The sequence below is a fragment of the Natator depressus genome, chromosome 1, assembly GCF_965152275.1.
Source record: "Natator depressus isolate rNatDep1 chromosome 1, rNatDep2.hap1, whole genome shotgun sequence".
NCBI lineage: Eukaryota > Metazoa > Chordata > Testudines > Cheloniidae > Natator > Natator depressus.
This window is the reverse complement of record NC_134234.1, coordinates 324,231,816-324,249,613: the sequence shown is the minus strand read 5'-3', so window position 1 is coordinate 324,249,613 and position 17,798 is coordinate 324,231,816. Positions and strand designations below refer to the sequence as shown.

Genomic DNA, 17,798 nt, shown 5'->3' with positions numbered 1-17,798 from the left:
TATATTGCTTTAGGATGATGGTAAGTTTTCAGTTTTGTTCAGAAGAACCTGAGGATGGTCATTGTATGCTTTTACACAGCAGTGGATTACTTAGCACAGGGTACATGACATAACTCTCATCCTGGGATTCTGCACCAAAAAAAAAAAAAAAAACTGTGCACAGTATTCTAAAGTTCTGCAAAATTATGCACACTTTATTTATCAAAGTAACACTATATAATCATACCAGTTTCACTTATTTTGGTAGTTTATTTCAAAATACCTGTCACCAACTATATCTGTAACAAAAACAAAAAACAATATTTCCCCAGAGTAGAGAGTTAAATAAACTCCTATGACAACCCAGTTTCTGTTCCTCTACCCCCTCTCCCACCAGAGCCCAGCCGCTGGCCCTGCCGAGCCCAGACACCTGTGACCCCCTCCCCCACAGAGCCCAGCTGGGGGGGCATCTTCCTGAGCCCAGGAATCCAGAGGGAGAAAACCTGGGTCCCAGGCTTGTGCAGAGTTTCCTGCAAGCCACCTTCTTCCTTCAGAGTCTGCTGGGAACTGCTGCTCCTCAGAACCTTCAGCGCCTCCTGCCCCTCCCCTCCAGCAGTATCATTTATTTGGGGGTTGGGAAAACTGGACTCTCCAGTGGCCCCTAGTGGCAGCCAGCAGCTCTGCAGCACCAATTCGGGGGGGGGGGGGGGGGGAGGGAGGAAATTCTGCATTGCGCAGTGGCACAGATTTCCCCCAGAAGTACATACTCAGATTGTGTGGAATCCAAGCTCTTCTTTAAAAAAGGTTCTCACTCTCATGGCTGCAGAGAACCTCCCAAAGGATAAACAGAGTTTAAATCAAAGTTATGATGTTCAAGTGTCAACATTAAAGACCATCATGGTGATGGCACTGCCAAGTCAACATAAACCAATCATTCTGGTGGACGGAACAGGTTAGGAGGGAGAAAAGCCCTCAAGGAGCAGGAACTGGGAGCTGCTGCAGAAAAGAAAATACAGAAATAAGAGTTTAGATACTACATAAATACTCTATTGTCCCCTTGATCTCTGTGGGAATTGCCTACTATCATTAGTGTCATTGTGGAAGGAGGGAAGTATGCCACTTTGAATTTATACCTGGTCTCTCAGACCATAATAAAACATGGGATTTGTCCCTCTCACCCAAATGAGCTTCACATCCTTAGTCTACAAGATTTAATTTCCTTTGCATTACTCAGAAGAGAAGGTTCCTTAGTAATGAGCCCACTTACCAAAAGGAAGATACCCAGTAAGTGAACAAAAATCATCAGCCCTGACCGATTAAAGATCTAAGTACAATCATTTGAAACACAAGGAGAACCCCCCCCCCCCCCCACACACACACACTTCCTTTCTCCCCTCCAAATCATTATTTATTCTCTAACCATCATACAACAAAACATTAGGACTATGGAGATGCCACTGTCAGACAGGGGAGAATGATTTGCAAAGACAACTTTTCTTGACAATTGCGACAAGGCGAAGAGTTTCTTCACATCCCCCTAAACTCATGCCAATTATAAATACATTTCAGAAGCAAGTCTTCCGATCTTTAGTATTACACTAAATTACATTAATAATATTTTTATAAAAACCAAGCCCCAATACTCTATTTGTCGGTTTCTCAGCCAGCTGCTATTTCTCATTTCAGCGACACAATGGCTGAAATCAGAGTTCAGCACCATTAACAAAAAGACTGGATGATACACAGACCTGTTTAAAAAATGCTATTTCCCTGCCAGTTCAGGATTATTCCCTAAGGTACATTTACTAGTCAGTGCCTTTTCCAACCTAATTTTAAGCATCTAAAAACAGGACCATCACAGTGTGTCTCGGAAGACTGTTTCCGCAGCCTACTATGTATGTCAGGAATTTATTATATACAGCAGTGGTTCTCAACTAGAAGTACACATACCCTTGAGGGTACATAGAGGTCTTCCAGGGCGTACGTCAACTCATCTAGCTATGTGCTAGTTTTATAATAGACATAAAAAGCGTTAGCCAAGTCAATACAAACTAAAATTTCATACAATGGCTGTTTATACTGCTCTATATACACTATACACTGAAATGTAAGTACAATATTTATATTCCAATTGATTTTATAATTATATGCTAAAAATGTAGCCTATTTTTTAGTAGTAGAGTGCTGTGATACTTTTGTATTTTTATGTCTGATTTTATAAGCAAGTAGTTTTTAAGTGAGATGAAACCTGGGGTACACAAGACAAATCAGACTCCTGAAAGGGTAGAGTAGTCTGGAAATGTTGGGAACCACTAGTATACAGGTCACATTTTCCCTTTTTAAAATTTAGTTTCATGATTCCTAGATAGACTAGCAATTTGCTATGACACACAGAAAACACAAAACTTGTAAAGCATGGTAGACATCCCACCACGTGGTGTTTATCCCCATCCTTAAAACACCAAAATCAGGACTTGAAGAATATACCTCTGCCACTATATCATTCCCCCTCAGTCTCTTCTGGGATCTCCTCTCCCTTGAATAATTCCAGTACGTACCTCTGTTAATACTCAGAGCTTTCCTCAAGCAAAATGTGAAATTTACTGTTTCAATTCTGCCCACCATGTTCTGAATACTAACAATGAAAAAGTGACCAACCTTGTAAATTTCATGATGCTGCTCATCATTTTCCCAGCAGTAAAAGCAGGGAGGGCTGCAGATTCAGGATGATGACGCTGCTTCAGCTTATTATTAATTCACATTTAGAAAGTTATAATTACAGCCAATAGAGCAAGATTGGAGGGGGGGGGAAAAAACCACACAGTGCTATGGAAAATTTATGTATTGTGGCCCTCATTTGCTTTGAAAAGTTTTATCGATTAGGGTGCATGGATTTTTCAAGCAATAATTGACAGGTTAGGACACATGTTCACAAGGCTTTACAGCTAAAATCTCAAGTACTTTTGCCTGTCCATATACCATCTCTATTTGTCATTTCCCAGAAAAAAGCTTGTTGTTGTGGCACCTCTAATAAAGAGCCAACCACTATTTTCAAGGGGGCCCAGCTTCACCTGACAATTTTTATCAGACAGTATCTTTTAAAGACTTAGAGACATTTTATCTTGCTATTGTAACATTGTTTCAATAAATGCATTTATATGTTTGTGACACACTGAGACCATATAATACCACTCTGAACGAACAGAGATTTTTTCCAAAACTGCATAGCTCTTAGTACCCATTTTCCTAGCAAGCAGGAGGATTTCATCCCTATTAGACAGATATATGGAGAATTACCTTTAAAAAAAAAAAAAAGTATTTTTGGTGAGACTATGAAGGTATTTTCTTCCCCAAATTAGTCTTAAGTATTTTACTTGTTCAACTATTCTGTCTCTGGCTTGTCAATTTAAATACCAGAAATGTCTAGTGTTTAAGACCCCAATTCCAAAGACCTACGCACATGCTTAACTTTAAGCTTGTGAATAATATATAGAACTATTCACAACGCTAAGCATGTCCTTAAAGTCTTTACAGAATCACGGTCTAATATCAATGACGAAAGATATTAATAGAAAGACCCTAATTTTTAAAACAACAGCTATAAGTTTTAACTAAAATGGCCACTAGCCTAAGATAGTTCTAAGCATCAGGAATTGTTCTTCTCATTGCACATGGGAAGTGAAGCTTGTAGACCGGAAAGGTATGTGATGATTTTGGTCAAATATAAAAAGCCAACACATTATCTACGTCTCCTCCAGAAGAAAGTTCAAGCTCTCTGTAGTTATGTTCACCCACTTAATTCAGCCCAAAACACCCTCTCCCAAGTACTTCTCAGAAGTTTTACCCTGATGATCCTCTGGAAAGGCTTTTGAAGAGGCATTCAGATGGGGTGTTGAATGGCCAACTTTCTAGAGTCTAGAAGCATGTTGTTCTCTGCCACTGCATGACACAACCCATAAAAAATTAATGGGGGGGGGGGGGGGGGAGAGAGAGAGAGAGAGAGAGAGAACCACACCAGGGTCTCATGTCTATTACAGGAAAGCGTTTGCAGCTTACACCTTCTTGGAATATTCATTATTTCCACACCAATGGCAAGAAGAGTTTCATTTGATGAACTGAATCAGACCACTAGCCATCCTTATTTCCCTAATAGGTATGAAAACCCAAGGCCTCTGGCAGCTTCCAGCTGACGCCATCGCTAATTCCACACCCCCTTTTTTGACAGGATCTGCCAGACTGAGCTGTTGCTGCCGCCTTCTCTACAAAGCCTACACCAGAGCTCCAAGCCCAAGGTATCCCCGGCCCCTTCCGCTGTCGGGGGTGGCCGCGGGCATACTCCCTTAGAGACACCGTTAACAAGCCAACGTATTGACCGGGGGGGGGGGGGGGGGAGAGGCAGCCATTCCGATCAAAGAGTAACTCAACATTACAACCATTTCCTGCTCCCCGCGCAGCAGCTTCAGGGAGACCCAAAGCCCGAGAAACCCCCACCTGCCAGCCACGCCCTCCCTCCCCGCCGCGGTGCAGTCCCCCTCCCTGTCCCCCTCCAGGCCCTGCCACATCCTCCCTTGGATTGCTCCCCCACCCCTCCCATCACCGCCTCCTCAGTCACCCTCCCTCCACGGCCTCCACTGAAACCGGCGGCTTCTCAGGTGTCCCGGCCGGGCGGCAGGGGAGGATTGAGGGGTCCCGTCACGCTGCGCCGCGGAGCGCAGCCCCGGACACCCACCTTTCTGCAACAGCAGCTTCACCTCGCCGTTCTCCTCCCGGCCGGCCGCGCTCAGGCCGCCTCCCGCCGCCAGGGCCCCGTGCTTCCTCTTCTCCTTGTCCCGCTTCTCCTTGGGCCTCTTGGGTTTGCTGGTGCTGCCGCTGCCACCCCCATCGGCGGCCGGGTCCAGGCGATGCCTGTGGTGGCGGTGCTGGTGCTGCGGGTGGGAGGGGGCCGGCAGCAACACGGCGGGCGGCAACAGCTTGCCGTGCAGTTGAGAGGGGAAAGCGAAGCCTCCCCCGCCCCCAGGTGGGCCGGCAGGGAGCGCCGCGAAGCCCCAGGCGGTGGGGCCGCCGTAGCCCGACGCTGGCGGTGGTGGCGGCTGCCTATTACTCCCGCCGCCGCCCCCTTCGCCGTTGACGCGCTTGGGGCCCTTCAGGCCCTTCTCGTCAGCTCCCTTCAGCCTCTTGGCGGCCGGCTGGGGCCCCCGCGAAGCCTTGGCGGCCGGAGGCGGCCTAGCGCCGAACGACTCCTGCTCTGGCGGCGCCACCGCGCCGCGAACGGGACTGGAAGACTCCGCCATTTTGGGCTCCTGCTTCTATTTACTCTCCACTCGGATCAACCGATCGCACCGGGAGGGGCGGGGAGCAGGGCCGCGGCGCCATGGCCTCGCCCAATGGGAGGGGGAGGCGCCGGAGAGACAAGGCGCCCAGCCAATCGCAGGGGAGAGGAGCGAGCTCCGAGGCGGAGAGGGAAGGCGGGCTCGGGTGAGTGCGCAGTTGGTGGGTGAGGGGTGGCAGGGCTGCTGTCACGGACAGCTCAGCTGCTCGCGGGGCGGAGACACTTGAAGCGGGAGTCGGCAGGAAGGGGAGGCTGAGGGGAGCGAGCGAGCGACCGCGCGGCAGCCTGAGGGGCAGGCAGGGCGCGGGAGGTGGCTGGGACATGGCGCACAGCGGCTCCTCCCTGAGGCAGGGCTGGGGCCCCTAGCGCACCACCGACGCCTGCCTTGGGTGCACCCAGCGTGCACGCAAGTGGTGGGAGGCTGGCGGCAGCGTCCCAGGGCAGGCCCTGCGCAGCAGCATGGGAGGAATATGTCATGGGGGTCAGCACGGGGCAGGGATGAAGAGACTGTTTCAAGCGGGGCAGATTATGCCACTTGAGAGGGGTGCGTAGTAACCTGGATCTTCACATGGCCCAGTTCCAGCCGGGGTGGAGCATCGGGGGCCACTCCACGGAGCTCCCAGAAGCAGCTGCATGGCCCCGCTCCGGCTCCTACGCGCTCTAATGCGCCCCTACAGCACTCCAGTGGGCGCTGCAGGGGTGGTGTCTGCGGACAGGGCAGCATGCAGAGATGCCTGGCTGCGCCTCTGTATAGGAGCCGGAGAAGGGACATGCCGCTGCTTCCGGGAGCCACTTGAGGTAAGCGCTGAGGCCAAGCGCCTCTCCCCATGCTCCAACCCCCGGCCCCAGCCCTGATCCCCCGCCCAACCTCCAAACCCCTCGATCCCAGCCCAGAGTATCCTCCTGCATCCCAAACCCCTTAACCCCAGCCCCACCACAGAGCCCGTGCCTCCAGTCGGAGCCCACACCCCTTCCTGCACCCCAACCCTGGTCCCCCCTCCTGCCCTCTGAACCCCTCGGTCCCAGCCCGGAGCATTCTCCTGCACCCTAAGCCCCTCATCCCCAGCCCCACCCCAGAGCCTGCACCCCCAGCCAGAACCCTCACCCCCCCACACACACCCACGCCCCAGCCTGGAGCCCCCTCCAGTACCATGAACTCCTCATTTCTGGCCCCACCCCAGAGCCTACACCCCCAGTCAGAGCCCTCGCCCCCTCCCACACCCCAACCCCAATTTTGTGAGCGTTCATGGCCCACCATACAATTTCTATTCCAAGATGTGGCCCTTGGGCCAAAAAGTTTGCCCACCCTTGGCTTAAGAGATACCCAAATTCAGTGGAGAGTCTCACCCTAAATAATCAAATGAGGTTAACTTGGCTCCTAATATTAGGATCCTTCGAGCCACATGAGGGAGCTTAGTACTTCAGAGAGTGACTGAATCTGCAATAGCTGTAATTGTATCTTGTTTAATTTTACCATTTTAAATGGCTAAACCTTTCCTAATGTGACAATCGCTATTACATCTTCATATGATTTTTTTTTTCTAACTTGGCTTTTTTGTTCACGTGAAATGTTTTCGATCAGATTTTTTCTTCTATTGAGAAGTTGTAAGAATAGATCTATAATCACAGGGATGGAGAAAACTTGAGAAATATTTATACACACAATTTGAACTCATAATTTATCTCATATTTCAAAGGTAATCTTCTTGGCTATAGTCTTTTTTTAACATCCAGGGGAATTTAGAGACAAGTTGAGAGGTCGTCAGTATTTTTCCATGAATATAATAGAAAATGTTGAATGGCTAAATTGCTAATATAAATTTGAATACAGGATAAGCACAATGAATTTCTCACTTCATACAAAGATCTCTTTACATACCTGGATTGTAAGCTCCTTGGAGCAGGCACCATCTTGTTGTTCTGTGTTTGTACAGTGTCTAGCACGGGGCGGGCAAACTTTTTGGCATGAGGGCCATATCAGGGTTCTGAAATTGTATGGAGAGCCAGGTAGGGAAGGCTGTGCCTCCCCAAACAGCTTGGCCTCCACCCCCTTTCCACCGCCTTCCACTTCCCGCCCCCTAACCGTGCTCCAGGACCCCACCCCCTATCCAACCCCCCTGCTCCTTGTCCCCTGACTGCCCCCACCCCTGTCCACACCCCACCCCCTAACAAGCCCCCCGGGACTCCCACGCCTATCCACCTGCCCCCCTGTTCCCTGACTGCCCCTCGGGACCCCCTGCCCGATATCCCCCCTCCACCCCCTTACCATGCCACTCAGAGCACCAGGACTGGCAGCCGTGCCGCTCGGCTGGAGCCAGCCACGCCGTCATGCAGTCCCGCTGCCCAGAGCGCTGGCAGCATGGCAAGCTGAGGCTTCAGGGGAGGGGGGACAGCAGGGGAGGGGCCGAGGTTTAGCCTCCCCAGCCGGGAGCTCAAGGGCCGGTCAGGACAGTCCCGCAGGCCATATGTGGCCCACGGGCCGTAGTTTGCCCACCTCTGGTTTAGCACAATGGGGTTCTGGTTCATGATGAAGGCTCCTAAGCACTATGGTAATACAAAAGAAAATAAAAGAATCAGACAATTTACTGTGTCTTTTGCGTCAATAGAGAAAATCCCACTAGATTTAGAGTTTAGTGTTCAGTAAATACTACTCCTGTTACAATTATTTTTTATTTATTATGTTGGAACTGTTTTGGGAAGTTTAATACAAATCTCATTCTAACATTTTGTACTGTCAGGATGGTACCCTAGATTTCTCTTTTAGTCAGTCCTGTAGAGACATACATGCATACATAGTAACTGCAGTCCTCGTTTTCTAAATTGCCTTAGAATCAAAACCATGACACTCAGTTCCACCTAAAATTCCTTCAAGATCTCACCCTTTTAGATTTATTCATTTCCATGGGTTTTATATGTTACAGATTCAAACAATTTTACACTATTCATAGTTAACCTGGTAGAATCATAGAAGATTAGGATTGGAAGAGACCTTAGAAGTCACAGACTCAGAGCTCAGAGCTTAAGGCCCCAAATCCTAGTCTGCACTCTGGCTATTTGCATACCTAAACCCAGCAGATCCAGCCCCAGAGAATCTCCCCTATGCGGGGGAAAACTCAGACAGCATAGCATCACTATAACCTAATAGCATCCAGCTACCAGCATAAGGGGGATATCTGTGGGCAAGGGGAATACACAAGGTTCGCCTATGTCCTGGCAATTTCTGGATATCATCGCGTACTAGCTGGTGTATGTTAAAGCAGCCTTTGGGGACAGTGGGCTCAGGATCAGGTGAGTCAGTGCAAAGGGCATTTTTTGCATTCCCACTTCTAAAATGCACTAACTGTGTCTCAGCCACATCAGAGGAGCCAGTCCAAAGATTAAACTGAACTTTGAGCCTTGAGAGATAGGAAAATAATGGAGTGAGAGAGGGTGAACATCAGTGGAAAGAATTGAGGAAATTGAGAAGGCATTAAGGGGCACACTGAAGGTTCGATTAGCAAGGAAGGAAGAAATCACAGTTGAAGAATCAAGGAGAAAGATGAAGTGGAGGAGGAGAGTGATCAGCAGTGTTATGGAAGGCAGACAGATCAAGTACTCCCCATATACTCAAATAAATTTGTTAGTCTCTAAGGTGCCACAAGTACTCCTTTTCTTTTTGTGGATACAGACTAACACAGCTGCTACTCTAAAACCTCCCCATTTAGAGTTAGCTAGCAGTAAGCAACTAGTGAGTTGCAGTAAGTGAGGACAATTCTGTCGAAGCAGAGAGGGTTGACTCCAGAGTGGAGGAATGAATTGAGGATGAAGTCAAAGCTATGAGAGATCCATAATTTTATAGGCAAAATGGAAGAGAAAGATACATGGGAGAATTGAGGGAAGTATTTTTTTTCCCCAAAATTGAAGTGTATCCTTGAGGCATGGAGGTGGGGGAAATGTTCCAGCAAAGAAAGAGTGGTCAAAGACTGATAATTTTAAATAACTGAACTTTCCTTCTTTTTTTAAATTCCTCCTTCAGAATATTGGAATGGAGCCTGTTTGGTTCTGGTGCATTACCCAGCTTCAATCATTTCTATTTTACTTGTTTTATTTTGAACTAGTTCTTCCTACATTTAGTTTTTCTTCTAGAGAAAATTTATTTCTGTGCTTGTCTTCAATCTACGCATATTCTTTTGTGAACATTTAAAATGAAGAATTAATTTAGCAATTCTGCAATATCTGCTTATCCTATAATTGTTACCTTAACTCCTCTTACATGTACTGATTTATTCTGTTTATTCTGTTCCCTGTCTGTTTGAAAAATGACTTGTCTTCTGCAATCTTCATTGTTAATTTTCCCATCTTTTTGTTCAGTATACCTAAGTTTTGCATTTATTATGTACATTTCCTTATTTGTGATTTTTGCTTGTATATCCACATTTGCCTTCTGCTTATGTCTTACAGTGAGCCCAATTCTCCTGTTACACCAGTCAGCTATGGAGCAATTCCATTAAATTATTCAAGTTTTACATTGCTGTAATAGAACAAAGTCAAAAGTTGAGCATTCTAAAGGTTCAGTTATTCTCTCGGGACTACCTAACATTAGAAGAAGCAGCAGATGACAAGTGCTGAGATGGGGTCCTCTGGGGAATTGGACTGAATCTTGTGTAATACCTCAAGGCCCAGAATGATATCAAGCTTTTCAGAAGGACATTCAATGCCTTTTTCCACTATCCAAGGAAAAATAAAAAAAGGTCTGTCATAAATATAAAGGGAAGGCTAACCACCTTTAAATCCCTCCTGGCCAGAGGAAAAAACCCTTTCACCTGTAAAGGGTTAAGAAGCTAAAGATAACCTCGGTGGCACCTGTCCAAAATGACCAATGAGGAGACAAGATACTTTCAAAGCTGGGGCGGGGGTGGGGAGAAAGACATTTCCAAGCGGGCTCTTTCCCTGTTATATATTTGTTAGACGCTTGGTGGTGGCAGCAATAAAGTCCAAGGGAAAAAGGTAAAATAGTTTGTACCTTGGGGAAGTTTTAACCTAAGCTGGTAAAAATAAGTTTAGGGGGTTTTTCATGCAGGTCCCCACATCTGTACCCTAGAGTTCAGAGTGGGGAAGGAACCTTGACATGGTGGCAGAGCGGTGGGATTAACTTGAAATCATGTTGAGATTTTTTGAACCAGAAGCACAGATTTTAAAAAGGAAATTTTTTTTATTTCCTTTGGGCTGCTGGAAAGCAGGTTTTAAGCTGAAAGCAGTTAGAGTTTTTTTTGTCTCTGCTTGGGGCCAGAGCAGAGACAAAAGGTAATTGTCTTTTGTAAGCTGGAGTTTTCTCTACCTAAAGGCAGGGTAGTTAACCTCCTGCAGGGAAATTCAGAAGTCTTCACAGACCTGAAGTTGTTTTTTAACCTAAGAGAAACTAGAGGGGTTTTCTGTCTATTTTCCTGGAGACAAAGGTGTTAGGATTTTTTTTTTTGGATTTTTCTGTAGGTTGACAATCACTATCAGAGAACATAGGTATCGGGTTACAGCACAACCTATATATATATATTTTTGGACAAGCCAAGTTTTTTGTTTGTTTGTTTTATTTCTAACTCTCGGGTGTAAAGTTAGTTAAAAACAGAGAGGCAAACATGACAGAAACCAAGGCACAACACAAATTGGAGTTAACCAGACTGGAGTCAGCGAATGAGGCAGAAAAAGCCCTAGAGGCTGCCCACAGGAGAGCTATGGAGGCTGTTACGAATTACACCTTGTAGGACACGCACACAACTGCTGCAAATTATACCTGGTAGGACACGCACACAAGTGCTACGAATTACACCTTGTAGGACACGCACACAAGTGCTGCGAATTATACCTGATAGGACACGCACACCAATGCTGCAAATTATACCTGATAGGTCACGCACAGTTCGAATCTAGGCTGAGGCACAGAAATAAAGTCCACAACTGCAGAGTTCCCAAAAGACACTAAGTTTATTACGCTCGAGCATGGTGCCCCCCTGCTAGCCAGGAGGGGACCCTGAATGCAGATTATACAAAGGTTATATACCTTTTAGCAAAGCATGTTGCCCTCGTGCATCAGAAACCTTAGCCAATAAACAAACCCTTGTCTTATCTACCACCTATCCCTGCTTGGTGCATTCCTCGTGCTATACCAGTATGTTAATTACACAGCATGGTCCTAAAGCCATGCATCGGTAACTTTTATTATCAGGATGGGAGGCCTCACATCAAGGCCAAGAGACAGGGAGTTAGAGACTGACAAAAACCAGATACTGGGAATCAAGGCAGGCTAGAGACAAGGAGGAGGATTTTCACAGGGATTCAGTATCTAAGGATTACTCCTCCTGGTGTATGATGTGCTGGCATTTAAACAATGGTGGGCCCCAAACCAAAATGGAGTCACATGTGCTAACTTTTCCTTAACAAGGCAAAGGACAAAGAAATGGAGGCAGCGAAAGAGGCAGAAAAAGCCCTAGAGGCTGCCCACAGGAGAGCTATGGAGGCAAGGGAAAAAGAACTGGAGGAGAAGGAAAAAGAGAGGAAGCATGCACTGGAGATGGAGAAGGTAAGGGCGGAGCAGAATCTACTGGATAACCCTAACAATCCTTCCCCAACAATCCACAAATGAGAGCGACTATGTCCACAGTATGATGAATCCAGTGATTTTGCTGAATATTTTCTCACCTTTGAGAGACTGTGCACTCTCCATAAAATTCCTGAAGCTCACAAGATGACCACATTGGTCACAAAATTGACTGGAAGAGCTCTGGACATATTCAATAAGATGCCTGTTGATGAGGCTTCTGACTGTAATAAGTTCAAGGATTTAGTTTTAAAGCAATTTCAAATTACATCTGAAACATAGAGTAAAATTTCGAACCCTTAAGAGAGGGCCTGGACTAAGTAATGTGGCATATCTCAACCAGATGAAGGATCTGTTAGATAAATGGGTCCAAGGAAGGGGTGTCACTAGCTTTAACGGAATGTGTGATCTGATAGCTCAGGAGCAATTCCTGAATATGTCCAAGGAGGAAATAAAACAGTGTTTATGGGATAAGGAAATGGACTCAGCATTCTCGGGAAGAAGGTCACCACGTGGAGGGACAGCGGAGCACAAGTGTCGGCTATCCATGCTTCCTTAGTGGACTCCAATTTAATCGACCCAGAGATCCAAGGGACAGTTCAACCCTTCAAGTCCAACTCCTTCAATTTGCCTACAGCCAAGTTGCCTGTCCAGTACAAGGGCTGGTCAGGAACTTGGACTTTTGCAGTATATGATGATTATCCACCCCCATGCTGTTGGGGGAAGACTTGGCCAATCATGTGAAGCTAGCCAAGAGGGTGGGAATGGTCATCTGCAGCCAGGCTAAGCAAGCCGTCCCGCCTAGCTCTGTTCCGGAAACTTCTACCAGGACCCGGTCAGAGGTGATGGACCCGGACCCCATGCCAACGTCTGCAACAGCAGTAGTGGATCCAGTCACAGAGACCCAGACAGAGCCAGTCCCAGAACTGGACCGGCAGCAGCCAATAACCCTACACAAGAGGCTCAGCCGGAGCCTGAACCCCAACATAGTGCACCAGCGGAGAGCGGTTCACAGTCAATGGAAACAGCCCCATCCCCTACATCGCTTCCAGAGGGACCAAGCCTAGGTCCACAATCCAATGAGGAACTGATATCTACAGCATCAAGGGAACAGTTCCAGACTGAACAGGAAGCAGATGAAAGCCTCCAGAGAGCTTGGATGGCGGCCCGGAGCAACCCACTGCCTCTCAGCTCTTCTAATTGATCCAGGTTTGTTGTAGAAAGAGGATTTTTATACAAGGAAACTCTTTCTGGTGGACACCAGGAAGACTGACATCCTCAGAGACAGTTGGTAGTTCCAACTAAGTACCGGGTAAAGGTCTTGAGCTTGGCCCATGATCATCCTAGTGGCCATGCTGGGGTGAACAGGACCAAAGACCATTTGGGGAGGTCATTCCATTGCCTATGTCCGGTCTTGTGAGGTATGCCAAAGAGTGGGAAAACCCCAAGACCAGGTCAAAGCCCCTCTCCAGCCACTTCCCATCATTTAAGTTCCATTTCAGCGAGTAGCTGTGGATATTCTGGGGCCTTTTCCGAAAAAGACACCTAGAGGAAAGCAGTACATACTGACTTTCATGGATTTTGCCACCCGATAACCAGAAGCAGTAGTTCTAAGCAACACCAGGGCTAAAAGTGTGTGCCAGACACTAGCAGACATTTTTGTTAGGGTAGGCTGGCCCTCCGACATCTTCACAGATGCAGGAACTAATTTCCTGGCAGGAACTATGGAAAACCTTTGGGAAGCTCATGGGATGAATCACTTGGTTGCCACCCCTTACCATCATCAAACAAATGGCCTGGTGGAGAAATTTAATGGGACTTTGGGGGCCATGATATGTAAATTTGTAAATGAGCACTCCAATGACTGGGACCTAGTGTTGCAGTAGTTGTTTTTTGCCCACAGAACTGTACCACATCCCAGTTTAGGGTTTTCACTGTTTGAACTTGTATATGGCCGTGAGGTTAAGGAGCCATTACAGTTGGAGAAGCAGCAATGGGAGGGATTTACACCTTCTCCAGGAACTAACATTCTGGACTTTGTAATCAACCTACAAAACACCCTCTGAACCTCTTTAGCCCTTGCTAAAGAAAACCTAAAGGATGCTCAAAAAGAGCAAAAAGCCTGGTATGATAAACATGCCAGAGAGCATTCCTTCAAAGTAGGGGACCAGGTCATGGTCTTAAAGGCGCTCCAGGCCCATAAAATGGAAGCGTCGTAGGAAGGGCCGTTCACGGTCCAGGAGCACCTGGGAGCTGTTAATTATCTCATAGCATTCCCCACCTCCAACCGAAAGCCTAAGGTGTACCATATTAATTCTCTAAAGCCCTTTTATTCCAGAGAATTAAAGGTTTGTCAGTTTACAGCTCAGGGAGGAGACGACGCTGAGTGGCCCGAAGGTGTTTACTACGAAGGGAAATGTGCTGGTGGTGTGGAAGAGGTGAACCTCTCCATGACCCTTGGGCGTATGCAGCGACAGCAGATCAAGGAGCTGTGCACTAGCTATGCGCCAACGTTCTCAGCCACCCCAGGACTGACTGAACAGGCATACCACTCCATTGACACAGGTAATGCTCACCCAATTAAAGTCCAACCTTACCGGGTGTCTCCTCAAGCTAAACTGCTATAGAATGGGAGATCCAGGATATGTTACAGATGGGGGTAATCAGCCCCTCTGGCAGTGCATGGGCATCTCCAGTGGTTCTAGTTCCCAAACCAGATGGGGAGATACGTTTTTGCGTGGACTACTGTAAGCTAAATGCTGTGACTCGCCCAGACAACTATCCAATGCCACGCACAGATGAACTATTAGAGAAACTGGGATGGGCCGAGTTCATCTCTACCTTGGTCTTAATCAAGGGGTACTGGCAGGTACCGCTAGATGAATCTGCCAAGGAAAGGTCAGCTTTCACCACCCAAGTCGGGCTGTATGAATTTAATGTACTCCCTTTCGGGCTGCAGAATGCACCCGCCACCTTCCAAAGACTTGTAGATGGTCTCCTAGTGGGATTAGGAGAATATGCAGTCGCCTACCTCGACAGTGTGGCCATATTTTCAGATTCCTGGGCAGAACACCTGGAACATCTACAAAAAGTCTTCGAGCGCATGAGGGAGGCAGGACTAACTGTTAAGGCTAAGAAGTGTTAAATAGGCCTAAACAGAGTGACTTACCTTGGACACCAGGTGGGTCAAGGAACTATCAACCCCCTACAGGCCAAAGTGGATGCTATCCAAAATGGCCTGTCCCAAAGTCAAAGAAACAGGTCCAATCCTTCTTAGGTTTGGCCGGATATTACAGGCGATTTGTACCGCAATACAGCCAAATTGCCGCCCCACTGACAGACCTAACCAAAAAGAAACAGCCAAATGCCGTTCAGTAGACTGAAGAGTGTCAGAAGGCTTTTAACCAGCTTAAAGCGCACTCATGTCTGACGCTGTGCTAAGGGCCCCAGACTTTGACAAACCGTTCCTAGTAACCACAGATGCATCCGAGCATGGTGTGGGAGCAGTTTTAATGCAGAAAGGACTGGATCAAGAATTCCACCCTGTAATGTTTCTGAGCAAGAAGCTGTCTGAGAGGGAAAGCAACTGGTTAGTCAGTGAAAAAGAATGTTACGCCATTGTCTATGCTCTGAAAAAGCTACGCCCATATGTTTGGGGACGGCGTTTCCACCTGCAAACCGACCATGCTGCGCTACAGTGGCTTCATACCGCCACGGGAAATAACAAAAAACTTATTCGGTGGAGTTTAGCTCTCCAAGATTTTGATTTCGACACCCAGCACATCTCAGGAGCTTCTAACGAAGTGGCTGATGCACTCTCCCATGAAAGTTTCCCAGAATCAACTGGTTAAAATCGTCCTTGAGATGTGGAAAATATTGTTAGTCTTTTTATACTTGGTAGTATATTTAGAGGTGCATGTGTCTTATTAACTCTGTTTTCTCCTAGAGCTCCAGGAAGAAACCACAGCCAATGTTTCACCCTATCTGTGATTTGGGGGGCGTGTCATAAATATAAAGGGAAGGCTAACCACCTTTAAATCCCTCCTGGCCAGAGGAAAAAACCCTTTCACCTGTAAAGGGTTAAGAAGCTAAAGATAACCTCACTGGCACCTGACCAAAATGACCAATGAGGAGACAAGATACTTTCAAAGCTGGAGGGGGGAGAAACAAAGGGTTCTCTCTGTCTGTGCGTGTCTTTTGCCGGGACCAGAGCAGGAATGCAGGTCAGAACTCCTGTAAAGGGTTAATAAGCAATCTAGTTAGATATGTATTAGATTCTGTTTTGTTTAAATGGCTGATAAAATAAGTTGTGCTGAATGGAATGTATATTCCGGTTTTTGTGTCTTTTTGTAACTTAAGGTTTTGCATAGAGGGATTCTCTGTGTTTTGAATTTGATTACCCTGTAAGGTATTTACCATTCTGATTTTACAGAGGTGATTCTTTTACTTTTTTTTCAATTAAAATTCTTCTTTTAAGAACCTGATTGCTTTGTCCTTGTTCTTAAGATCCAAGGGTTTGGGTCTGTGTTCACCGATGCAAATTGGTGAGGATTTTTATCAAGCCTTCCCCAGGAAAGGGGGTGTAGGGTTTGGGAGGATTTTGGGGGGAAAGACGTTTCCAAGCGGGCTCTTTCCCTATTATATATTTGTTAGACGCTTGGTGGTGGCAGCAATAAAGTCCAAGGGAAAAAGGTAAAATAGTTTGTACCTTGGGGAAGTTTTAACCTAAGCTGGTAAAAATAAGCTTAGGGGGGTTTTCATGCAGGTTCCCACATCTGTACCCTAGAGTTCAGAGTGGGGAAGGAACCTTGACAAGGTCACAAGCTGTTGGATGTCCTGCAGCCACAGGACAAAGTCAGAGTTGCCTTTTCTAGAAATATACACCTTCTTGACCCAGCCAAGGATGTATAGTCTCAAACTCCCATCAGTTGCTTGAAGTCCTGACAACTTTTCTCAGATTGCCTGGCAGTTTTTATTTTTCCCTCCACTCCCCGAAAAAAATGTGTGATAAACACTTCCTTGGTGACTTCTGATCAAGGGCAGAAAGACATTATGAATGCTACACAAGACAACAATAGCAGGGAGGCTTAATCAACTATATAGGAAAACTTTTTTGGCCAGACTCAGTGTATTCTATGGCAAACTAGAACTAAATTCTGTGGCAAGGGCCCTGGTAGCTGTAGCACTCCGGGACTACAGACCAGAAATTCTCCAGCAGCTATAGGTAAATTTTTTAATGGATGTTTTGATTTACAAAGAAAAAATAAATTAGCAGTATAGTATTCCTTGTGCTATTTGTTTTTATATTAGATTTAATTTGGTTTATTCCATGTTTTCAGTATGCATCAATTTTGTATTAATACATAACTGCACTTAAAAATTGTCACAGGTGGGAGAATGAACTATAGACCTGGGCAGCTGGGTGGGTGACACAGGGGGCTTTTGGCACCCAAAAGGATATAGGGAGTGATCTGAGATCAAGATAAGCACCTTAGCCTAAACTTTCTGCTAAAATTATCAGCTGTCAAATAGTTAACAATGCTGACATTTGAAGTTGTCATTTGCTTTCAGTCTTCAAAACTCCATTGAGGAGGGTGGATCAATTGTTGCAGGCTGTCCAGAGACTCAAGAGGCTAACACTACATGGAGTTTATACTCTGTTCACTTTTAGGAGGTTTTCTTGGAAGCCAAAAGAACTAAAACTGCATATTTGTACAAAACAAAACTTAGATTCTGGAGCACACGAATATAAGAGGTGAATTCTGATCAAATTTTTGTGATGGCAGAATACAAAGCCTGGGAGTATGATCGTCTCAGGTATTGACCAATTTCCATTTATTAGGAGGTAGACCCTTAAAGCCACAAAGGGTGTAAATACGTAGGCAAATAGATATGGTGCATGGGCTTGACAAAATATGA

General features: G+C 46.4%; 1 protein-coding gene and 1 long non-coding RNA gene across 3 annotated transcripts in view; one reads left to right on the top strand and one right to left on the bottom strand.

The window, feature by feature from the left end:
* The window catches only part of RSBN1L (round spermatid basic protein 1 like), a 99,603-nt gene extending 94,293 nt beyond the window's left edge, over positions 1–5,310 (bottom strand). Inside the window, exon 1 of one of the 2 annotated variants that reach the window (XM_074942543.1) lies at positions 4,709–5,310. In XM_074942543.1, coding sequence (XP_074798644.1) covers positions 4,709–5,270 — 562 coding nt within the window. In that variant the 5' untranslated portion in view covers positions 5,271–5,310. The remainder of the gene's footprint in view (positions 1–4,708) is intronic. The other variant, XM_074942544.1, reaches the window with a different exon arrangement.
* On the top strand, positions 4,253–16,279 carry LOC141980862 (uncharacterized). Its single transcript, XR_012637618.1, has 3 exons — positions 4,253–4,271; positions 9,749–10,038; positions 11,724–16,279. It is a non-coding gene; the product is annotated as an uncharacterized LOC141980862 (long non-coding RNA).
* The last annotated feature ends 1,519 nt before the right edge of the window (positions 16,280–17,798 follow it).